Source organism: Hyaena hyaena, unplaced genomic scaffold, assembly GCF_003009895.1.
Source record: "Hyaena hyaena isolate Hyena2069 unplaced genomic scaffold, ASM300989v1 scaffold_786, whole genome shotgun sequence".
Classification (NCBI taxonomy): domain Eukaryota; kingdom Metazoa; phylum Chordata; class Mammalia; order Carnivora; family Hyaenidae; genus Hyaena; species Hyaena hyaena.
In genome coordinates, this window is record NW_024081421.1 from 417,519 (window position 1) to 442,983 (window position 25,465).

The window sequence follows — 25,465 nt, forward strand, 5'->3', positions numbered from 1 at the left end:
TTTCTTGGACAGTAACATTTATATTTTAAGAGAAAGCCTTTTTTTCTTTTATTTGGTTTTAAAATAAGATTGTCAGTATTTTTTTGACATGATTTTTTTTAAGTTTTAAAATTTTATCAGAATAATTCATAAGATAGTTTAAGATACCAAGTAGTGCTTGTGTGGAGTTACTAACAGCAGGCTGAGACTGCTGTCCGTAGAAAGGCCTGCCTGCAAGGTCAGTCCTTGGCTGGCAGAGGAGAACTTGACTGTTAACATTCTACACAGTACATTAAACTTTTCCTAAATGAGAAGAGTGGCTCAGTGTGTCTCAACTGTTGGTAAAAACAGTGTGGTTTCTGCTGAATACTTGCTTGCTTTCTGGGAGCCTGGAATTCTGTACCTGCTAGGCTCCACAAAGACCTTGGGCTCAGTGTAAGGAGCTGCCTGGCAGACAACACGTCCCACGTTACTGTTGCAGCTTGTTTCTGTGACCCCACTGCAGGAAGGCTCTTGGAAGCTGGAGCCTGGTTTCCTCTGGATTTCTCTCCACGCGCCTTTTCCTTGTCCGTTTTTGCTTTGTATCCTTTCATGGGAATAAATCTCAGTCTTGGGTATGACTGTATGCAGAGTTTTGTGGGTCATGGGGGTGATCTTGGGGACCCTCTAACATAGACTGAAAGACTGAAAGCACTATTCCTTGCCTCATTCTTGTACCGTCTGTCTTATTTCTTTTGTTATTTATTTCCTTATTTCTAAATAATAGGCTTACACTGCTATTTTTTAAGATTCCAGTTGTAGGTGTGTTGTCGGTTAACTGGGTATTGCGGCAGATGAGGATTTAGGTCTCTTAACCTTTTCCTGAATTCCCTCCCTTAAGCCCTCTGATGTAATCATGCCTGTCACAGTGTCTGATTGAGTCAGTGTTCATTGTTTTCATTTTGATGACTGGACAGATGTTGTATAATGCTGAACCAGTCAATAGACCACAATTTCATTTTCTTAGCTACTTTTTTCTTTTTCTTATAGTTAATGCTTATCTTCTGTTTTTTAAATTTGATTTTCTATTCTGTTCTTATGACTGATTTATTCCAAAGGCCTCAGCAGCTCTTCACCAGATTTTACTGTTCTTTTCCACATGGTCAGAGGTCTGTAAATCCCATTGTCCTCAGGAGCTCTCCCTCCTGTGTCACTGTGGACTGTGTCAGTAGTTGCTCACAGGCCTGCTTTTCCTGGGGCTTCCTTTGCTGCTTTTCAGGGTTGCATTCCGGCCGTTGGAACTCTGGAGTAAGTGTATGAGAAGTACATTCCTTGACACTATGTCTGAAAATGTCTTTATTTTACCTATACGCTTGAATGGTTGTTGGAACTAATTTTCTTTCAGAGTTTTGAGGATACTTCTTTATTGTCTTTAAATTTCCAGTGTTCCTGTTGGGATATTGATCCTGATCCTTTGTAAGTACTTTTCCTGGAGGGATTTCTTAGCATCCTCTTTCTCTTCCCTGGTGCTCTGAAACTTTGTAATGTGCTTCAGTGCGGATCTCTTCAGTTACTTGTGGGGTGCTTAGTGGTCTCTTGTGATCTGAACATTCTTGTCTTTTAATTCTGAGAAAATTTCTTTCCACATCATTTGAAGAACAAGAATGTATTGTGTGTGCAGGTATTATTTACAAAATTTGGCATTCCCAAATAGTAGGTTAACGCTAGTTAGAGGTTCAGTACGTAGGGTATTGATGAGCCAGTATTTGGATTCTCTTGTAGAGATTTAGATTGGAGACTCCTAGTTTACAGCTTATTTTTTAAAACTATAAAAACAAGGAAGACCTGAGTTTTAGCCTATTATTTATTATTAAAGAACATTTATAAAATGCTGAATTTGTTTGACTTGTAAACTAGTTAAGCAAGTTCTTGGTTTTCTGGCATAGGTCTTTTTCTGTGTAGATATTATCAAGTATAATAAAACATTAGAGTTATTCTCAAAAGCCCATTTTGGGAGACTTAAATTTAGCAATCTTTCTTTCTTCCCTACTTATATTACTTTGTCCTTTCTCATGGGTGAGTGATTCTTATAACATGTGCTGATTAATACTGGTACCAGAGCAGAAAAGACTATTTTAAGAATAGTATATTTCGGGGTGCCTGGGTGGTTCAGTCTGTTAAGTATCTGACTTTGGCTCAGGTCATGATCTCATGGCTTGTGAATTTGAACCCTGCGTCGGGCTCTGTGCTGACAGCTCAGGGCCTGAAGCCTGCTTCAGATTCTGTCTCCCTCTCTCTCTGCCCTTCCCTCACTCACACTCTGTCTCTCTTGCCTTCAAAAATAAATGAACGATGGGGCGCCTGGGTGGCTTAGTCAGTTAAGCGTCCGACTTTCACTTAGGTCATGATCTCGTGGTTCGTGGGTTCGAGCCCCGCGTCGGTCTCTGTGCTGACTGCCAGCTCAGAGCCTGGAGCCTGTTTCGGTCTGTGACTCCCTCTCTCTCTGACCCTCCCCTGCTCACCTTGTCTCTCTCTCTCTCCTAGAAATAAATAAAACGTTAAAAAAAAAATTTAAAAAAAATGAACGTTAAAAAAAGAATAATGTGTATCCTAGTTCTATGGAGAAAAAGTGAATGTTTTTATTTTTATTTATTATTATTTTTTAAATTTTATTTTGGAGAGAGCAGGGAAGTGGGGGAGAGGGGGAAAGAAGAGAGGGAGAATACCAAGCAGGCTCCATGCTGAGTGCAGAGCCCTATGCAGGACTCGGTCCCATGACCCTGGTATTGTGACTTGAGCTGAAATCAAGAGTTAGACACTCAACCAACTGAGCCACACAGGTGCCCCTTAATTTCGTTTCATTTCATTTATTTTTGTAGGAAAAGTGAATGTTTTTAAACCACTGTTTGGTTAAACTTGAGTCCAGTTTTATGAAACTTTTTTTTTTTTTTTTTTTTGCTTTACCTCAGTGGTAACTGTCATAAAATTACTTAACACTTTTAACTTAGTACTTTTTCTTAGATACTGCAGAGGTAATATTTTTACCTTTAGTGTAGTGCAACTTCGGGTTCTGTACTGTATTTTATATGTAACAGATAATCTTTAGTATTTTAATGTTTGTACATTAATTTCAATTTGTTTAATGATTTTGCTGCTAAGATTTTGCCATCCCATTCCCATTTTTTTCCTTTACAATTTTATCTTATTTTAAAGTTTATTTATTTATTCTGAGGGAGATAGAGAAAAAGTGTGAGTGGGGAGGAGCAGAGAGAGAAGGAGAGAGAATCCCAAGCAGGCTCCACAGTGTCAGTGCAGAGCCCAATCCGTGCAGGGCTTGAACTCACAACAGTGAGATCAGGACCTGAGCCAAAGTCAGACGCTTGCCTCACTGAGCCACCCAGGCTCCCCTCCTTTACAATTTTAATTTTTTTAATGTTTTATTTTTATTTTAGAGAGAGAGAGAGAGAGACGGAGTGTGAGCAAGGGAGGGACAAAGAGGGGGGAGACACAGAATCTGAAACAGGTTCCAGGTTTTGAGCTGTGAAGCACCTGAGCCTGATGGGGTGCTTGAACTCATGAACCGTGAGATCATGACCTAAGCTGAAGTCAAGAGTCGTATGCTTAACCTGCTGAACCACCTAGGTACCCTGTGTGTAGTCATTATTGTTAAAATGGATCTTTTGTAAAAAGCACATAGCTGAATCTTGCTTTTTGTGCAGTCTGATAATCTCTGTATTTTTAAAAAATGTTTATTTTGAGAGAGAGAGTGAGCATTTGTGGACAGGGGAAGGGCAGAGAGAGAGAGACAGACAGATTCCCAAGCAGGCCTTGCGCTGTCAGTGTAGAGCCTTATGTGGGACTCAAACTCACGAACTGTGAGATGACCTGAGCCAAAATCTAAGAGTCAAACACTTAACCTACTGAGCCACCCAGGCGCCCCATCTCTCCCTTTTTATTGGAATGCTTAGTCCATTGCATGTGATGTAATTACTAGCTTTTATTCTACTTTGTTGCAATTTGTTTTCTCTGTAATTAATCTTTTCTTTGGAGGATTTCTGTTTTCCTGTTTTGCTTTTGGTTTCCCATTCTCCATTGACACCCACGTGGGGTGGCCTCAATATCACTGAGCGATGGTGAAAATCCTGACTCTTCACTAGGCATCCTGTGAGACTGCCCAGCAGGAGTGGAGCAGAGCACTTCGTTACTTACAGTTTGGGGGTGGGGGTTCAGATCCTTCATGTGGTCTGCATCGACACCCCTGCAGGAGCAGAGCACTCTTACCAGCTGGCAGGTGTGAAAGGCCCTAGCTCCCTACTTGGCCTTTTTGACAACCTCCAGCAGGGGTGCTAGGGCAACCCCTGTGGGCACAAATCTAATCTCCCTCTTACTGGTACAGATAGGGGCAGAACTACAGATTTTTTTTTGGTGTTGCCTGGAGTGGACCATTATTTGAAAGTTTTCATCTTGCAGGGCAGCCCTTTTCCTGGTCCTTTGGCTCGAGAGAGCAGGTTTTTGTTGCTTTATCTGTGACTGTCAGTGTTTCTGGGTTTCCAGCTTCTTGAGCTCCACATCTGGGATGTAGAGGCAAAAAGAAAACTCAGGCAACTTGCAGCTCTTGTTCTTAGAATCCTGAGGTCCCTAAACCACCAGTCTTCTTCCCTGCCTATCTTTTTTTTTTTTTTTTTTTAATCTAGGATCCAGGATTTCTAGGGATCCAGGAGGAATAGGGATAGGTATTCTTTTCTTCATGTGTTTACAAATTTAGAATTAGGAGTTTCTAATTTTTTTAAATTTTCTTATCCTTGTCTATTTATACTTAAATTTACTTTGAGGCCTCTTCTGCCCTTTTATTTGGTGAAATTTAGGCTTGCTGTGGCTCTAGTGCTCAAAACAGTGTGCCCTAATGGCAACACAAGTTGTTGCTTTTACATCATCCTGTATTCATGCCTTCACCTCTTCACATACGCTGTTACTTGCTGCCCTTCTTTTCACTCATTCCCAACTTTAGGGGAAGCAAGCCAACAAATATTTCTCTAGTTTTTGCAAGATAATCTATTAGGTGCTTTATGAACAAACGTGTCTTCTTCATCAGTCTAGTATGGAAACTGAGTAACGGTGATGAAGGAGCTGGGAGAACACGTGCACGTGCAGGCATGAGGTACGAAATGCTGCAGGAAGACAGGAGAGAATGACCACATGCCTGTGTGGCATTTGATTGTGCACATTCCTGCTCTTACTCCTTTTAGCGCCAGTTTCGTCACTACTGGCTTTGGACTTGGTGATGAGTCAGGTCCCACATCAAGACTGAAGTTCTCAGCTTGGCATTCGGTTGGCTTTCAATTCAGAGTCCAGCTGATCTTTCCGAGCCTTCCTTATCCTCCTTCCCAGGAACTGCTCCCATCAGACCAGCCTTGCTGCCGTCCCACAAGTAAGCCGTGTGTTTCTGCTTGTGTCTTTAACCGCGCTGTTCCTCCTGGCTTGCGTGTCATACACAAAGGGCAGTGTCGTGGAAGGAAGACCCGGTTTTGCTTCTTCCTTGCTGTCTGACTAATGTAAGTTGCTGTGGCCCCCTGAGCCCTGGTTCCCCTGTTTGTGAACATGGAAAAGTACTTCTTTTCTAACAGGATGTTAAAGGTTAATTAATGTATCTGAACATGGCAGAAACCACAGGAGCTCAAATAAAATTCGGGCTCCACTGCTTTGTTTCCTTAACTAAAATATAAGGCTAAAGGTCAGGTTTGTTCCTTCCAGTCTTTGTCTCATCAGCAGACACGGCATGTTGAGAACATGGAAAAAATGAATTAGTTCATTAAGTAAATGTTTGAGTGCTTCCTGTAATGCCCTGTGTTGTGTTAAATGCTGGAGCTCACACATTTGCTGGCCAGGACAGGTGGGTGTGCAGGCAGTGCAGAACACAGCATGGTGCATGCAGTGCTGGAGATGTTGGAGGTGTGTTCCAGAGATTTGGGGAGCACAGGAAAGGAGTGATGAGGGAGGACTCCTGGAGAAAAGAGTTGCTGGTAATTGGCCCTTTTTTGTTTGTTTATTTTTAAAAAACAGCTTTATTTAGGTGTGATTTACATACACATAAGGCCCATCTACTTTAAGTGTATAATTCAGTGATTTTTAGTAAATTAACCAGTTTGTGTAACCGTCACCACAATCCAAATCCAGGCTGTTACCATCACTTCAAAAGATCCCTCATGCCCATTTTCAGGTGTCATGTTGGAGGAGGGGTAGCTGTTGGCCATGCAAGAGTGCTGAAGGAGGGCTGGGTGCCCGGGAGTGAAGACAGCGTGCACAAAGCCGGGGGAGCATGAGACCAAGTGGCGGGGTGTGGATGGGATGCCTGTAAGGGGTTTTATTCCCGTGGTGTACAGCTGTGCTCCTTCCCGGCGGCTGTGTTCTGGCTCCTCCGTCTTTGGAGTTCAGTTTGCTCACCTGTAATGTTACGCTGTTGGGCTCCAGCTCCATCTAAATCCCATGATTGTCAAAACTTACAATGCCTTTGATTGAAGAGAAAAAAGAATGTTACTTTTAAAAAACAATAGCCAAACAGAAAAACAGAAGAATTAAGAGTGATGCTTACAGATCCTTTAATGGAACTTTCTCCTCTTTTTATGCAATAATGCATAATGGGTATAAAATTTACGAAATGCAGAAGGGTAGGAAGAAAAGTTAGGTCACTTATGATCTTACAATTCAGAGAAAACTGTTACTAACATTCTCATTCTTAACGATTTTTTTGCATGTATGTTTATGTACTTAAATATTGATACTGTGCTGTAAATAAAGTTTTTTTCCCCATGATTTTAAATGCTGCATGATATTGGGGCACCTGGGTGGCTCAGTAGGTTAATTGTCCGATTTTGGCTCAGGTCATGATCTCACAGTTCATGAATTCCAGCCCCACATCAGGTTCTGTGCTGACAGCTCAGAGTCTGGAGCCTGCTTCTGATTCTGTGTCTCTCTGCCTCTCCCTCACTTGCACGCTGTCTCTTTCTCTCTCAAAAATAAATAAACATTAAGAAAGTTTTTTAAATGCTTGATTTTTATGAAATTTAAAAAACATGGTCTTCGCTTTTTCCATTTTTTACAATAGTAATAAAAGTAATAAAGCACATGGTATGGTTCAAACTACATAGAAGCAATGAAAAAAAGATTTCCCATTTTACCACTTCCAAGAGTTAATAATAGTTAACTATTTCTTATAGGCTTTCAGAAATTGTGTGTTAATTTACATTCCATTATGTGGATAAACCATAATTGAATTGATCTATTGACAGCCATTTAAGTTATTATGCTTTTGCTTTTATAGTGCTGAAATGAATATTTTCATGTGCACATTTTTGAATTTTTATAAAAATATATCTGAAGGATAAATTTTAGAGGATTCCTCTAAAAGAGGAATGCCTGGATTAGAGAGTACATTTTATATATGTTAAAAAAAAATTTGGGGCGCCTGGGTGGCTCAGTCGGTTAAGCGTCCGACTTCGGCTCAGGTCATGATCTCACGGTTCGTGGGTTCGAGCCTCGTGTCGGGCTCTGTGCTGACAGCTCAGAGCCTGGAGCCTGCTTCCAGTTCTGTGTTTCCCTCTCTCTCTGTCCCTTCTCCCCTCACGCCCTCTGTCTCTCTCTCAAAATAAATAAAGAAAAAAACATTAAAAAAATTTTTTTTAATGTTAATTTTTGAGAGTGAGAGAGACAGAGTGTGAGGGTCAGAGAGAGAGAGGGAGACACAGAATCCGAAGCAGGCTCAGGACCTGACGTGGGGCTCAAACCCACGAACAGGGAGATCGTGACCTGAGCCAAAGTTGGACGCTTAACCAACTGAACCACCCAGGTGCCTCAGTACATTTTATATTTTAATAGATATGCCAAATTGTTTTTCAAAAAATATTGTGCTAATTTATACTTCTATTATTAGTAGAGAGTCTCATGAATCTCTCTTTGCTTATATCTTTACCAACATTGGGTATTATACACTTTTTTGTTCTTTGCCAGCCTGATATTAGAAAAGTGGTAACTTATTGTTTTAGTTTATACTTTAAAAATTTAAATTGTACTTGAACATTATTTTTTGCAGGATATTAGTCATTTTTCTATGAATTGTATCATGTCCTTTGTGTAGGTTTCTTGTTCCTACTTTTACTGATTTGTAAGAGCTCTTTGCTCTTTAAAGAACTTAGCTATTGTGCATTACAAAAAAGTTTTTTTTTTACAGTTTGTTTATTTTGAGAGAGAGCTTGCAGGGGAGGAGCAGAAAAAGAGGGAGAGAGAGAATCTCAAGCTGTCAGCACAGAGCCCAGTGCAGTGCTTGAACCCACAGACCTGAGATCATGACCTGAACTGAAACCAAGAGTTGAACACGTAACCGATTGAGCTGCCCAGGCACCCTGCAGAATTTTTTTTTTTTTTTTTTACATATGTTTTTCTTTTGACTTTGTTCATGGTCTGATTTATTAGTCTTGTCATTTAGGGCTCTTGGATTTTTTAAATGCAAAATAACCTTAAAAGTGGGTACAAAGAGAAACAAGTGATTCTAATAGTTTTTCAAATGAGTATCATAAAGATATTAAAGTGGAATAAGAACTAATCTAAGTAACTTTTGGATAATGTACATAGACTGTGTAACCTCTGTCTAAAGAAGAAGTGACCAAACCTTGAACTCTTACTGCATTTGTCCTTTAGAGTGTCCATTCTAGTGAATCTATTTAGTGTGTATTTTAGGATTGAAAAATTGAAGGTCCCCTTGTTTCTTTTAACATAACTGCAGTGCAAAATAAAAAGTTATTAATCAACACATGAACTACCTAATATCATGCAATGTAGACCTATAATGAATGATCTATAATTGTGTGAATCCTCAAACATATCACTGTAAATATTGTAAATTTTAATTCTCATTCTGAACTATTCATGTGTACTTGTATAAGTTGTCTTTGTAATTTATTATTCAAGTTGTTTTCTCATAACTTAAAGAAAAATAGTAAGATTTTATGTTGGATAGAAAATCAAAATGAAACCCCTTATGATGGGGACTTATTTTTAAAAGGATCTCTGTATTTGACTTTGAGAACTCTCATTCGGTTCATTTTTCTAATACTTAAAGATGCCAGTGTGTTCTACCTCTTTAAGAACTGAAATGTGTGATTAATGTAACTTGAGGTGATAAAATGAATATTTTTAAAGGGGTTGTGAAGAAAAATATTTTTGATTTGTAAATGTAAGGTTAATCACCATGTTTGTGTGTGTGTGTGTGTGTGTGTGTGTGTGTTGCTTTTGTGTTCTGGTTGGTGTTAATGATCTTTTCTCCCTCTGTGCAGGTGTAATGGATAGGTAACAGAGAAATCCTCCTCACTGTCTCGTCAGGGAGGCAGAATGACTGAGTGCTTCCTGCCCCCCACCAGCAGCCCTAGTGAGCACCGCAGGGTGGAGCATGGCAGTGGTCTTACCCGAACCCCCAGCTCCGAGGAGATCAGCCCTACCAAGTTTCCCGGATTGTACCGCACTGGCGAGCCCTCGCCTCCCCATGACAGCCTTCATGAGCCTCCTGACATAGTATCTGATGATGAGAAAGACCATGGGAAGAAAAAAGGAAAATTTAAGAAAAAAGAAAAAAGGAGTAAGTGCCATTTTTCTGTACACTGTGTATTTGGGGTAAACTTTCACTTTAATCACGTGTACCTGCCGGCTTCTGGGAATATATCCAAAGACCCTTGTTTGACATTTTCTGTTCTTTACTTTTCTGGGTCTTTATTTGTGTATACTAGAATTGTATCTTAGGGTCTTACTCTTGCAAGCAGAAATACTAAATTTCCAAACATGGTAAAGTTTTTTGTTAGAGATTTCTTAACTGGGTCATTTTAAATAATGTATAAAAAGTAGATACTAAAATTTTACCCTTACAGAATATTACTTTCTTGGCAAGGTTGTGTAGGCCAGTTGGCGTACACTTTATTAGAACTGTGAAAAAGGTAGTTATTTTTCTTAAGCAGATGCGACGATGCATTCTCTTTATAGGTCCTATTCAGTAGGAAAGATGAATTGTTTAAGCATAGCTCTGTATGTTAAATGCAAATGAGGTGACTTATTTTAAGTTACGTATTGCTTTGAGTTTCACATTATACTTAAGTTAATTTGTTTTTTGAAGCATAACATTGAGATAGAATGTACAGATTGTGTGCACTTTGAATGAGCTATCACAAAATGGACATGCGTCCTTGTAATTACAAGCATCTGAAAATAGAGCATTATCAGCACCCTTAGAAATTCTCTCCCATTATCCCTTCAGAGAGAATCCCCCACGCTTCCCAAAGGTAAGCTTCTTTCAGTATAGCTTGAAACTGCCTGATTTTGAATTTATGTAAATGAAAGCATATTTCCTTTTGTGTCTAGTTTCTTTTGCCCAAAGTTACATTTGTTAGATTTGTCCATGTTATTCCATGTGGCAGTAATTTGTTCATTTTTATTGGTGGATTTTGTTTCATAGCATTAATATATTAGAGTTTATTCTGTTATTAGTCATTTGTATTGTTTTCAGTTTTTGACTGTTGTGGAATAGTGCTTCCGTGAATGTCGTACGTGGTTATACATTTCTGTTGTGGGATTGCTCTTAGAAGGCCAAGCTTATTTTAGCATTAGTAGATCCTGCAAAGCGATTTTCCAGAGTGGTCATAGCAGATTACACCCACACAGCAGTGTCTGAGAAATGCAGCTGCTCTATATCGTGGTATTCTCACCCTTAAGATCTGCCCTTCTGGTTGGTGTGGCATTTGTGGTATTTTAAGTAGAGGGTAATTTGTGAAATTTTTCAATTTAATCTTTGTTATGAAATGGCTTGCTAAGGTAGCTCACTAAAGAAAAGAATAGGAAAATTACATTTTAAAATAACAACCAAACCAAAGTAGGATAACGGATAGAATATAAAACAGGTGTGTCAGTGTGTGAAAACCAGGGCTTGAGAGGGAGAGAAGCAGCTTTATGCATTCGGCCACCATCCAGAGATTGGGGAACTTTCCTGGTTCTGCCCTCTACCCAGTTGAGACTTAAGCCCTAGCTGCAGTCTCCAGAAAGAACTTCAGAGCTAGTGACAGGAGGGCAAAGTGTGACAGGGAAACGGCTGGAGCATCTAAACAGCAGGGCCACTTGTGTCGTGGCGTCAGATTGCTTCAATTACAGCCACCAAATATAGGGGAAAAAATGTAAGTTGAGAGCACATTATTCAGATGATGAAAACATGCTCTATCTTATAGAAGGACACTTTGCATTAGCCCTCTCTGAAGATACTTTGTTGTGTATTTATAATATTTGATTTGGTTTGCCCAAATTCTACTTACACACATGTAAAATAAACCCGATTGCAAAGGTGACTGGCACTCCTCATATCACCCTCTTGTGGTCAGGAGATGTCACTGCAGCATCTCATGTTAGCTGAGAAGAAACCCCTTTCATTATTGGCAGCACTCAGGAGGGATTGGCCGTGAAGTGAAAAGCAAGGTAGCCAGTGCCAGGTAGCACTGTTTTGTTTGGTCCTGTTTTTAGAAAGTTCATGGACGGTCTGACATTAAACAGATGTATGACTTCTATTCCTTGAATTTCTTTGGCAGCTGAAGGCTATGCTGCCTTTCAGGAAGATAGCTCTGGAGATGAAGCTGAAAGTCCTTCCAAAATGAAGAGGTCCAAGGGAATCCATGTTTTCAAGAAGCCCAGCTTTTCTAAAAAGAAAGAGAAGGATTTTAAAATAAAAGAGAAACCCAAAGAGGAAAAACATAAAGAAGAAAAGCACAAAGAAGAGAAACATAAAGAGAAGAAGTCAAAAGACTTGACAGCAGCTGATGTTGTTAAACAGTGGAAGGAAAAGAAGAAAAAGAAGAAGCCGATTCAGGAGCCAGAGGTGCCTCAGGTTGATGTTCCGAATCTCAAACCCATTTTTGGAGTTCCCTTGGCCGATGCAGTAGAGAGGACCATGATGTATGATGGCGTCCGGCTGCCAGCGGTTTTCCGTGAATGTGTAGATTATGTAGAGAAGTATGGCATGAAGTGTGAAGGCATCTACAGAGTTTCAGGTATTGGGGACAAGCACTTCTCTCAGGAGTTCTTAAAAATTCACTTCCATTTTTCAAAGGAAGGAAAAAAAGATTAACTTATGTGGAAAATTGTGCCATGGTTCCTTTAATAAGTCTTACTCATTTCCTCAATCCTTCCAATTGGACAGAAATTCCCCACACTGTGTGTGTGTGTGTGTGTGTGTGTTGGCAGTTTGCTTTTTTTGTGATATTCCTTTCCATTGGGAGCCTTTACACACGAGTTGTTCACAGTTTGCAGGAGCCGGATGAGTCTAAACAAAGCATATGAGTCATGTGCCTTCACTTGGGTGCACTCAGGCTATGCTTTATTCTTCTCACCTCCTTCCCTCTCTGAGCAGGGCTCAGTGTTGCGAGGGAGATCAGTAGGATGAGGAAAGATTATCTGGGTTAAGGGATGCTTTTTGGCCAGGAGACACTTTTATTGACCTAACCATATAATGTATTTCCTGAGTTTGGCTAAGGAACGTGAAATGTTACTGGCTAAATGTTTAGGCCCCAAATGTCAATGTTTTTATCAGCCATGTGCAGCTCTTATGTATATTAGTGAAATTGATTTTCTGTTTATCTAGGTTTTCCATACATGTGAAAGTTCAAATTTCTTACTTGGCAAGAATGTAATTCATATTGGGTGTCTAAAATCCAGCTAAATGTAGGCTACTTAAAAAAAGGTTACTTCTTACTAAGTAGTAGTATTTTTGTACTGTACAGTATGGAAGTCCTGACCTGTGGCAACATCTATGTTCCAAATCATTACCTTCTCGTGATTTAGTTCTTGATACTGGAGACCTACTTATTTTTAATTTTTATTATTAATTTTTTAATACATATTTATTTGGGGGGGAGGGGTAGAGAGAGAGTTAGAGAGGGAATCCTAAGCAGGCTTTGCACTGTCAGTGCAGAGCCCGACATGGGGCTTGATCTCACGACTGTGAGGTCATGACCAGAGCCGAAATCAAGAGTTGGACACTCAGCTGATTGAGCCACCCACGTGCCTCTGGAGATCATTTTATAAAACTTGGTCACACATTTTCATGATGAGTCAAATCATACACACTTAAAATATAGAGAGATAACACTTAGTTTTCCCATTGATTTGGTTCCACACATTTTTAGAGGGCAGATTTGATATTTTTGATTACTGGGGAAAGGACAGGCATCTTTGATAATTGGGGAACCCTTTACATAGTACCGCTTAGACAGCATATCATCATTTAAGCATATTTTGGTTAACAGGCTACCATTTTTAGAAAATAAAATCCAAAGATAGGGCATTACATTTGAATTTACAATTCTTTAGTAACGTGAAAATGAACACATTTAAATGAACTTGAGAAGTTGACTTTTAAAACTAATAATGAATTGATTTTTAAAGATTTAAATAATACTAACATAGCTGCTTCTCTCACTTGAGTCTGATAGGCAGGAGGGAATTTTGTTTTAGGTGAAAGTTTCTTTGAAGAGATTCTACAGCTTTGTTTAAAGGATTTTTTTGTCTTTGACCTATTTTTGATGTTTGCGTTCTTTTGGAGTTGGCGTTGCAGAACTCTGTGTGTCAGAGCATTCAGAGGGAGCTCTTACCCTGATCATTGATTCCTGAAGGCTGGGCTCCTTCCTGCTTTGATCAATTTTTTATCATTTTTAAAACTCTGACAGTGTGCTACATTCAGTGTACCGTGGATTAGAGTTTATGGCTGTGACTTTATTTTCTTTCTTTAAATGCTCATAAGACTGTTTTCTGCTGGAGAAAACAGTCCCTTTTTGATCCCTTTTTATTCCTGTTATAAGTGCCAATGTTATTTATTTATTTTTAAGTTCATTTATCTGTTTTGAGAGAGAGAGAATGCACGTGTGTATGCACATGCATGCAAGTGGGGAGGGGCAGAGAGAGAGAGAGAGAGAGAGAGAGAGAGAGAGAATCCCAAGCGGGCTCTGCATTGTCACCGCAGAGCCTGATGCAGTGCTCAAACTCCTGAATCGTGAGATTATGACCTGAGCGGAAATCAAAAGTTGGACACTTAACCGACTGAGTCCCTTTGTGCCCCCATAAGTTCTAGTTTTAAAACATATATAAATGTTTTAAATGTATGCTCTTTCTCTACCTGAGATGTTTTTTTAAGTGTCCAGTTTTTAAAAAGAAAACATTTTGATAATTTCAGAGTAACAACAAACCAGAGACATTCTAATTGTTTACTTGTGCAATTTTCTGGGTAGGCACTAGTGGAGAGAAAAATTAGATGTATATAAATACAGATGAGAGAGAGAGGTCTTTGCTAAGAATTTCAATTAAAGTTACCACTCACCATGTTTTAGTCATGTTGTCATAAAAGTAAAAAAATGGAGATTATTTTCTAACCTTTCTGTGTCAAAATAAGGATTATACGGAAATAAACCGTATATTGTTACTTTCATATTTAGAGTTATTGCTTTTATTTTGTCAGCACTGGATAAGCTACATGTTTTTTTGTAATGTCTTTGGAAGGTTTTCACATAAGATAGTAGCCCAGGTATAAGCATCATTGATTATAAGATACTCTTCAGATTAGATGACACTTGAGCATTTGCCTCCAGACCATTACAGTCTCTCAGCCTTAATCTTGTTTCAGATAATTGGCCTGAAGTTTCAAGTATTAAACACAACAGAAAGCTTCCTTGTACTTTTATGAGCACTTGCTGGCACCGAGTCCATATCACTTAAATTCAGATTGGACTGAGGACTTCAAAACTTATAAAACGTTTAAAAAACAGCTGTTTTGTGTGTCAGTGTTTCTGTGCAGTTAAGAAAGGCAAAACAATTTGATTTGGGAAACCCAGGTTTTACTCTTTTGGTGGTGGTTCAGCTGTGTTCCTGATTAAGAAAATATACACAAACTCAGACTTAAAAATAGAAATTAGATGGGGATTATTTAATGGACACGTTTTTTCAAAAAGTATGTTTAGATAGCAAAACCACATTCTGTATTTATGATACAATATTTGCTTATAAAAAAGTAATGACCCACAGCTTTTTGGAACATGCTTATAAATACTGAGTTGTGCTATATGTTGTCAGTCTTTGACTTATTCGAAAAGGCCATTGGCTCCTTTTGTGGAGGAAGATATATGCTTGAATCGTAGTTGATTTTTTTGCCTGAATTTTTCCCTGCCTAGCTTTAAATTAAAAAGAAAGAAAGAAAAGTCCCTTGAGTCAGTTGGCATATTTTGAAACTGAAAATGTTCTGTGATTGCTCTTGAGTTTTCCTGGGATCATTCAGCTTTTGGTTGACTTCACCCTCACGATGTAGTCTTTTACATTATCATCTTTACAGAGGAATTGTACGAACTTGAGCAGATCAGTACTTCATAACTAGAGGTGTGTTGCTGTCAGTTTGGCTCTCCTCAGATCTCTCCCCACAATAGTGGGTGCCATGGTAGAAAGAGCTGTGTGTTTGATGATTTTCTTCATACTCTCTTTCTCTTTGGAATTTGGATGTTTTCAGGAATTAAATCAAAGGTGGATGAGCTGAAAGCAGCCTATGACAGAGAGGAGTCTCCAAATTTGGAAGAATATGAACCTAACACCGTAGCCAGTTTGTTGAAGCAGTATTTGCGAGACCTTCCGGAGAATCTGCTTACCAAAGAGCTGATGCCTCGCTTTGAAGAGGCTTGTGGGAGGAGCACAGAGAGTGAGAAGGTGCAGGAGTTCCAGCGCTTGCTCAAAGAACTGCCAGAATGTAACTATCTTCTGATTTCTTGGCTGATCGTGCACATGGACCATGTTATCGCAAAGGAACTGGAAACAAAAATGAATATACAGAACATTTCTATAGTGCTCAGCCCAACTGTTCAGGTACACGGCCTTCCCTGCACACGTGCCCTCTGATGCTGACCCTGGGGAATCATTTTCTGTTGCTGAATTGCACACCAAGCAGTTAACCAGCAATAGTAGATAATAGAATATCGGTCTTTTTCTTTCAGAATATGGACGGTGTCATGACCAGCTTGTAGCTGTATAATTTGAGTATTGTACACTCTTTGGTGTGGTTTTCTAAACCAGTTTCTAATGACAGTGATCCTCATGAGTAGAGTAGGAGCCCATGGTACCCACAGTTACAAAGTTCATCTATAGACTTTTAGAGATTTCATTTGTTTCTTCAAATAGCATTGTTGCTTAATTATATTGGACCCATATATCAGACTCCAGCATAAAGGGGCTGGTCAGGGAATTACTCGGTTGATTTCATTCATAAAGATAGATCCTAGAGAAAGATTTTATAGAATTTTAATCTGAGGAGGCATTTCAGGGAATTGGGTAGTATGTTAATCGGTGTCTCTTTACAGCATAAATACTTGGCCTTTGTTGATTGCTGTTCACTTGGTGCTGGCACAGAGTGTTTGTATTCACTTAATTAGAGCTGTACAGTATGCTCGATGTTTTATTGAGGCCAGATACAAAGGCAAAAAAATGAAGTGATATTTGTATTTCTTACTTTAAGCTCTTTTTGACTAGTATATTAGGTTATTATCAGCTATTGTTATAAAGCACTATTGTAAGAGTATTTTCTTGTATTAAAGATTCTTTCACTGCTCATTGATTATATTTTGGAAGCACTATGTTTCTCAGATTTCAGTTTGATCATTCAGACTAGTCAGGATTTCAGAATTTGGTAAATATCACATTGTTACTTAATATTACTATAATAGGGATGATAGTTTCATAGAAAGATCAAGTGTGTTGTTAAGTTTTAGATAGACAGTAACAGTGTCCTGCTCTCCTAACATGAATGTGATATTTACACACTGGCTGTGCATATGTGCCTGCAAGGCATTGATTTCTGGAGTGAGGGCCCTCATACCCTCAGCCCAGCTTGACAACCCCTGGTGCTCTTCCTTCGTCATTTCCCTCAGTACATACACTGGTATGTGTTAAAAGGTCTCAGAATAACTCGAGTATAAAGAACATAAGATTTTTAAAATCAGTATTATATTGCTAAAGAGAGAGCAAATTGATGATCATTGAGTTCTGCATCCTTTTTACTGTCCTTTTATTTACTTACTTAGTTTTTTAAATTTCTTACGGTGCTTGAATACATGCTTGAATATATGCTGTTTTTCCATTCTCCTCTTTAAGTTGGCGGTAATTTAGCAGAACATGTCCAGTCACTGCATTGGAAAAAACTCATTCCCATGTCTAGGATTAAAGGATGTACTATGCAACAGACACAAATTAAATGAAATAAAATGATAATTTGAATAGGTTTTTTTTTTTTTTTTGCAAATCTTTTTATTTATTTTTTCTTAGATTAGCAATCGTGTCCTATATGTGTTTTTCACACATGTGCAAGAGCTCTTTGGAAATGTGATACTAAAGCAAGTGACAAAACCTCTTCGATGGTCTAATATGGCCACTATGCCTACACTGCCAGAGACCCAGGAGAACATCAAGGAGGAGATCAGAAGACAGGTGTGTGTGCTCAGCCCCACCTTCAGCCCTAAAGAGCCTACCTTTGCTCTGACCCTTTTGGAGAATTATGATGATCAACAGTGATGACTAGGAGGAGGAGCTCGTGGTCACTGAGCACTCTCTGTGGCTCTGGAGATTGTCAGACACGCTGTTCATGGCATGCCGAAGGCAGAAATTTCTGTCTGGCACTATTTCATGCCAGTGAAGTCAGAATATTGTGGTAGAAAGAAGACAGATTTTGAAATCCAAGAGACCTGGCTTTAAATTCTTGCTGTTAAAATTAACGGATTTTTAGGTATACTGCTTAACCTCTGTAAACCTTGATGATCCCATCATCTCGGTGGTTTGATGTGAAGATTACTACCATAAATGAGATAATGCAGCCAGGCATGTTGTAAGGAGTTAAAAAAGTTAGCTTATCTGGACAAGGTTGCTGTTATCAGCCATGTTTTACAGATAAAAATAAACTTGGAGAAATTAACTCACTGTATCACATGGTTTTACTAAACTGTAGAACCAGGATTTGACCCCAAATCTAGTGCTTTTCCACTATCCTATTTTGATAGGAGAAATAGTTCATTTGGTGTGTGTGTGTGTGTGTGTGTGTGTGTGTGTGTGTGTGTTTAAGCAAGACTGATTAAGAAATTCAGGACCAAGAAATCTACTTATATTTGATAATTATTATACTTTTTATTTGCATACATATCAAATTTTTGCTTGGTTTTCTTTCCTTTTATCTGCTCTCCCATCATTAGTTGTTGATGTGTTGTGGGAAGGGATGTTAATGAACTGTTATTGAACCAATGTAAATTAATGATGAGAACCCAGTGCCCAGGCAAAAAAGATTTTCAGCGATAGCCTTGAAAAAATAATTCATGCCATTATATCATTCGCTTAATGATAATTGAAAAATGGTTGTACATCTTTAGAAATTGCATATGATTTTTATTTTAAGATGATGAGACATGGGATACCACTCAGTGTGTGGTATATTGTTTTCTAGGAGTTTCTTTTAAATTGTTTACATCGAGATTTGCAGGCTGGGATCAAGGATTTATCTAAAGAAGAAAGGTTATGGGAAGTACAGAGAATTTTGACAGCGCTCAAAAGGAAACTAAGAGAAGCTAAGAGACAAGTGAGTAAATTTGGTATTTTGGTACTGTCATGTTGTTAATAGAATATAAACAGAATGCACTGGAATTTTTTTAAGTTTCTTTTAAAACACAATATATACATGTCTCTTGAAGTAAAGTTCCCTGATTGTTCCCAGTTTTGGATTATTGATCCTTCATTTTGGCATCAGGGAAATGTTTATTTAGAAAGGTTTTTTTTTTCTTTTTTTTAATTAAACATGATTTTACTAAAAGATGTTTTGTCGTTTGCTGCTTGGTTGTACTTGTAAGCAGAAGCAATTGGATAGTGATACGTTTCAGAGACTGCTGGGGGATTTGAAGCCTTTGAGTCGGCTCTTGGGAAACACAGGAGGTACTAAAGATCAGAAGGAGTTTTATTCACCAAATAAAAGGAAGAGTAGCAGGTGGCTCCAGCTAAGTTTGGGGTACACAAATCAGACTTTTCATCTCCTCTCATGTATCTTGGTTCTGGGATTGTGGGTGGCTTAGCCACAAAAGGCTAAGATTGCAGATCTCTGGACCCTCTTACAACCTGTGTTCAGATTCAATAGCAGGCCCCACCAGTACTTCCAGGGTATGTTGGTTAGCATTCATCAGACTGATAGAGCTGATCAGTGGTGGGTCACCATTGTGGTTGTGCTAACAGACAAAGACAGCACATGTATTTATGTTGCTCTGAGATTAAAGATTTGCATTTATGTGGAGGTTAGCTTTGTCAGAGAGGAAACATGAGATTTTTACACATGCTCTCTAGGACTGGCAGATTGGCAAAAGCCCTTTGTGTGTTTTTGTTCCTTTTTTTTTCCTGCTTACCAGATTATTTGTCTTTTGATCCCTGTGCTTGTTGTCATTGTTGTTCCCCTCATGCCTCAGCCTAGGACCAGTGACTGACCAATTGGCCCTCATGGTTGTAATTGTTAACCATGTGGCATAACCTGTCCGATTGAAATGAAGGGTCTCTGACCTGTGACAGGATAATGTATGTTTGGTTTTCATTACTCTTGCTTCTACTCTCTCTCGGATAAAGGAATTATGACAGAGCAAACCAGAGCCACTATAGAAAGGGGTGGATTACTCTTAATTCACCAGTTTTCTTTATTCTATCTCTTTATAGGTACTCATTTGTTTATAAAAATCTCAAAAGGTTTTGTCAAGTTGATTTCAACTTTTGAGGAATAAATTACTTTTTTTTTTTAATGTTTATTTGACAGACAGATAGAGAGAGAACAAGCAGGGGAGGAGCAGAGAGAGAGAGAGAGAGAGAAGACAGAGGATCCAAAGCAGGCTCTGCGACAGCTGAGAGCCCGATGCGGGGCTTGAACTCACAGACCGTGAAATCATGACCTGAGCTGAAGTCGGACGTTTAACTGACTGAACCACCCAGGTGCCCCAGGAATAAATTACTTTAAAGATAGAAGTAATATAATTCATTATATTAACAAGACTAAAAATAAGAAAAATCCACAAGATCCTGTCAATAGATGCAGAAAAGGCATTTAGCAGAATTCAACCCTTATTCATGATAGCTCTCAGCAAACCTCATTCTCAGCCTAATAAAACGTGTCCATGAAAAAGTCTACCATTAATATTTGTACTTAATGGTGAAAGTCTGAATGCTTTCTTCTAAGATTGGTATATAAGGCAAGGATTTCTGCTTTTGCCACTTCTGTTCAACATTGTACTAGATGGAGGTTTGCTCTAGCTAGAGCAATAAAGCAAGAAAAGAAGGCATACAGATTGGAGAGAAGTAAGTCTTTATACGTAGATAACATGACAATGTATAAAATATTTTTTTTTTTTTAATTAAAAAAAATTTTTTTTTTTCTGAGAGACAGAGACAGTACAAGTGGGGCAAGGAGAGAGAGAGAGACACACACAGAATCCAAAGCAGGCTTCAGGCTCCCAGCTGTCAACACAGAGTCTGACGCAGGGCCTGAACTCATGAACTGTGAGATCATGACCTGAGCTGAAGTCGGAAGCTTAACTGACTGAACCACCCAGGCTCCCCAAAAATCCTTTATACGTAGACAATAGGACTGTCTATATACAAAATCTATAAAAAAAAACCTGATAAGTGAATTTAGCACAATTGTAGGATACAAGATTAGATACACAGAAGTCTGTTGTATTTCTGTATATTATCAATGAGCAAGCAGATATTGGATCTAAAAAGAAAAAAGAAGACCTAAATAAATGGAGTGATTTATGTTAATATTGTTAAAATGTTAGGTTTTCTCAAATTTATCTGTGGACTTAATCCCAATAAAAATCTGAACAAGTGGTTTTTATAGAAATTAATAAGCTCTTTTAAAATTTATGTGGAAATACAAATGGTATAAACAATTGTAGAAAAAGAACATTGGAGGACTCACACTACCTGATTTTAAGACTTGCTATGAAGCTACAGTAACCAAGATACTAGGTGTTAGATAAAGACAAACATATAGAGTAGAACGTCCAGAAATAGACCCACAGATATATGGGCAGTTAACTTTCCACAAAGATGGTAAAACAATTCAATGGGGAAGGATTTTCTTTTCAACAGTGGTGCTGCAACAATTGGGCATCTGTATGCAAAAAAAAAAAAGAACCACCAAAACAAAATCTTGACTCTTCCCATACAGCATATGCAAAAACTAAGTCAAAGTGAATCTTAAGACCTAAAAAGAACTTCCAAAAGGAAACATAGAAGATCTTACTGACTTTGGCTTAGGTCAGGCAGTAATTTCTTAAACAGGACACGATACCCACCAACTGTTAGATTACATTTCATCAGCATTCTAAAACCTCCTCTTCAGGGGTGTCTGGGTGGCTCAGTTGGTGGAGCATCTGACTCTTGGTTTCAGCTCAGGTCATGATTTCACAGTTTGTGAGATCGACCCCTGCCTCAGGCTCTGCCCTGAGGGCGTAGAACCTGCCTGGGATTCTCTCTCTCTCTCTCTCTCTCTCTCTCTCTCTCTNTCTCTCTCTCTCTCTCTCTCTCTCTCTCTCTCTCTCTCTCTCTTTCTCTTTCTCTTTCTCTTTCTCTTTCTCTCTGCCCCTCTCCTGCTCACACATTCACGGTGCTCTCTCCTCTCTCAAAATAAACATTAAAAATAAATAAATAAAAATAAAACATGCTCTTCAAAAGACACTGAAGAAAATGAATATATAAGAAGCTGTGACAAAATAATTGCCAAAACACATATTTGATAAAGGACTTGAATATGTAAAAAACTTAAGAAGATGACAAAGGGTTTTTTTAGACTTTATTTTTTTAAAGTAAATTTGGATTCATAGCAAAATTGAGAGGGAAAGTACAGAGATTTCCCATATACTCGCTGTTCTCCCACCAGAGTATGGTACATTTGTTATAATAAGAATTCAGTTTTTAAATAGGCGAAAGTTGGGTGCCTGGGTGGCTCAGTCAGTTAAGTGTCTGACTCTTGATTTTGGCTTAGGTCTTGATCTCACAGTTCATGGAATTGAGCCCCACCTCGCCTTCCCGTCCCCCACTGGGCTCTGAACTCACAGTGAGGAGTATGCTTAGGATTCTGTCTCCCCCTCTCTCTGCTTCCTTCCCCTTGTGTGTGTGAGCCCTCTCTTAAACATTTTTTTAAAGGTAAAAAAGTTGAATAGGAACTTTACTAAAGATCATGTACAGATGGCAAATACACACATGCAGAGGTGCTCAACATCATTTATCATTACGGAACTACAAATTGAAATCACAGTGAGATACCACTACAGACCAACAAAAATGATTAAAAATAAAAATACCAGGTGTTGCCAAGAATGTGGGGCAACGGGAACTCTCGTTGCTCTTGGTAATGCAAAATGGTATAGTAATTTTAGAAAACAGTTTGGCAGTTTCTTATAAAGTTAAACATATGGTTACCATATGACCAAGCAATCCCACTTTTAGGTATTTAAAAGAAGAAAGCATTTATACCCACTCAAAGCATATATGTACGAAGTGTTCATAACCGCTCTAGTTATAATAGTTCAAAACTAGGAAGGATCCAAATGTCCGTCAGCTGGTGAATGGATAAACAGATTGGTGTACATTTATCTCATAGCATATTACTTAGCAAACTGCCAATCGATACAAACAACAAAATAGATGAATAATAAAAGCATTATGCTGAGGCACCTGGATGGATTGGCCAGTTAAGTATCTGACTCTTGCTTTTGGCTCAGGTCATGATCTCATGGTTTGTGGGTTGGAGCCCCCTGTCGGGCTCCGCATTGCCAGTGTGGAGCCTGCTGGGATTCTGTCTCTCTGTCTCTACCCCTGCCCCTCCCTCTCTCTCTCAAAATAAATAAACTTAAAAAAAAAAAAAAGCATTATGCTAAGTGAAAGAAGCCACATAAAAAAATATTTTACCGACTGATTCAATTTATGACACTCAAGAAAAGGCAAAACTATAGCAACGGAAAACAGGTCAGTGGTTGCCAGGAGCCAGCAGATGGTGGAAGAACCCAAGAGTACTTTGTGTGGTGGTAGAAATGTTCTATATTGTGATTATTGTGCTGGTTACTTAACTATTCATTTGTCAAAACTAATTGAACTGTATACTTAAAATGACAACGTCCAAAAAAAAAAAAATTACGGAAGTTCATTTATATGGGTGGGTTCCAGATATGGTGAGCACATTAACCAGAATTAAACATTTTTCAGAGTGCAGCCACAAACTAAGATACACGTTATTTTTGAGACACAGTTAACAAAGCTCATCTATCCATTGGTTCACCTGACTGTTACTGTTACTTTTTTGATTCTAGGAAATGAGAAGGAAACTTCGAAATGGTGATGGTGTGAAATTGTTGAATATGTGTTACATATGGGCTGAGCTGTTATTTTTCATTTGTCTTACCCAACAGGAGTGTGAAACCAAGATTGCACAAGAGATTGCCAGTCTTTCAAAAGAGGATGTTTCCAAAGAAGAAATGAATGAAAATGAAGAAGTTATTAATATACTCCTTGCTCAGGTAAGCTAAACTTTTTTTCTACTTTGCAAATTCATTTCTTTAATAAAAATAAAAATTGTACATAATTAAGGTGTACAGCGTGATTGATAGACTTATACACAGTGAAGTTATTACTACAGTGAAGCTAATTAAATTGTCTCCTCATTTTTCTTTTGTGATGGGAACACCTGAAATCTATTCTTTTAGTACATTTCCAGTATTTAATACAATGTTACTAATTGTAGTCATCATGCTTGTATACTAGATCTCTAGACTTACTTATTCTTTGTAATTGCAACTTTGTATCTTTTGACTAACATATCCCCATTTTCCCCATCCCCCAGCCTCTGGTAACCGCAGTTCTGCTCTCTACTTCTATGAATTCTGCTTTTTTTTTTTTTAAGATTCCACATGGAAGTGCGATCATAACAGTATTTGTCTTCCTGTGTCTGGCTTATTTCATTAGCATAATGTCCTCCAGGTTCATTGTCATAAATGGCAAGATTCCCTTCTTTCTCAGCTGAATAATATTCCTGTGTATACTTGTGTTTATACACACCCCACATCTATCCATTCATGCATCGACCATTGGATTGTTTTCATGTTTTGACTATTGTAAATAATGCTGCAGTAAACATGGAAGGTTTCTCTTCAGTATCCTTTTCATTTCCTTTGGGTATATACCCAGAGGTGAAATTGCTGGATTATTAGTTCTATTTTTTGTGTTTTTTAGTAACTTCCATTCTGTTTTCCATAATGGCTGTGTTCAGTTTACATTCCTACCAACAGTGTATAAGAATTCATTTTCTCTATGTCCTTGCCAACAATTGTTACTTTTTTTTTTTTTTTTTGATAGCCATCCTAACAGGTATGAGGTAATATCTCATCATGGTTATGATTTGCATTTCCTAATGATTAGTGATGTTGAGCATCTTTTTTTTTTAAGTTTTATTTTTATTTATTTTGAGAGAGAGACAGCACAAGTTGGGGAGGGGCAGAGAGAGAGGAGAGAGTGAGAATCCCAAGCAGGCTCCATGCTGCCAGTGCAGAGCTTGATGTGGAGCTCAAGCACATAAAACCAGGAGATCATGACCTGAGTTGAAACCAGGAGTCAGATGCTCACCTGACTGAGCCACCCAGGCGTCCTGAGCATCTTTTGATATATCTATTGGTATTTGTAGGTCTTCTGTTTAGAAATACCTATTCAGGGGTGCAGATGTGTGTTAGTCGGTTAAGCATCTGACTCTTGGTTTTGGCCTAGGTCATGATCTCGTGGTTTCATGGGTTTGAGCCCTGTGTCAGGCTCTGCACTGGCAGCATGGAGCCTGCTTGGGATTCTCTCTCTCCCTCTCTTGATCTGCCCCTCTGATTTCAAAGTATACTGATTTCAAAAGCTATAATAAAACTATGGTACTGGCAGAAAAAGACCAATAGAGTGGAACAGAGAGCCCAAAAATAAATCCACAGATTTATGGCCAACTGATCTCTGTCTCCTGCACTGTCTCTGTCTTTCTCAAAATAAATAAATGAGCTTAAAAAGAAATGCCTATTCAGGTCCTTTGCCCACTTTTTAATTGGGTTATTTTCCTATTGTGTTAGGTGCATTCCTTATACACTTTGGCTGTTAACCCCTTATCTAATGTATGGTTTGCAAATATTTTCTCCCATTCCATAGGTTGCTTTTCATTCTGTTGCCTTTTTTGTTTGGTGTGCAGAGCTTTTTAGTTTGATGCAATCCCATTTGTCTGTTTTTTGCTTTAGTTGTCTGCTTTTGGGGTCATATCTAAAAATCCAATGCCTAGACAAGTGCCAAGAAACCTTTTCCTTTTTTTTTTGTTTTCTAATAGTTTTATGGTTTAGGTCTTATTTTAAATCTTTAACTCAGATATAGATAT

At 38.5% G+C, this 25,465-nt stretch overlaps 1 protein-coding gene across 1 annotated transcript in view; it reads left to right on the forward strand.

The window, feature by feature from the left end:
- Positions 1-25,465, forward strand: part of RALBP1 (ralA binding protein 1) — a 46,844-nt gene that overhangs the window by 14,392 nt on the left and 6,987 nt on the right. The window contains exons 2-7 of the mRNA XM_039219090.1: positions 9,285-9,583; positions 11,568-12,026; positions 15,524-15,873; positions 17,326-17,487; positions 18,491-18,622; positions 23,484-23,591. Of these exons, the coding sequence (XP_039075021.1) occupies positions 9,340-9,583; positions 11,568-12,026; positions 15,524-15,873; positions 17,326-17,487; positions 18,491-18,622; positions 23,484-23,591 (1,455 nt within the window). The 5' untranslated portion in view covers positions 9,285-9,339. The remainder of the gene's footprint in view (positions 1-9,284; positions 9,584-11,567; positions 12,027-15,523; positions 15,874-17,325; positions 17,488-18,490; positions 18,623-23,483; positions 23,592-25,465) is intronic.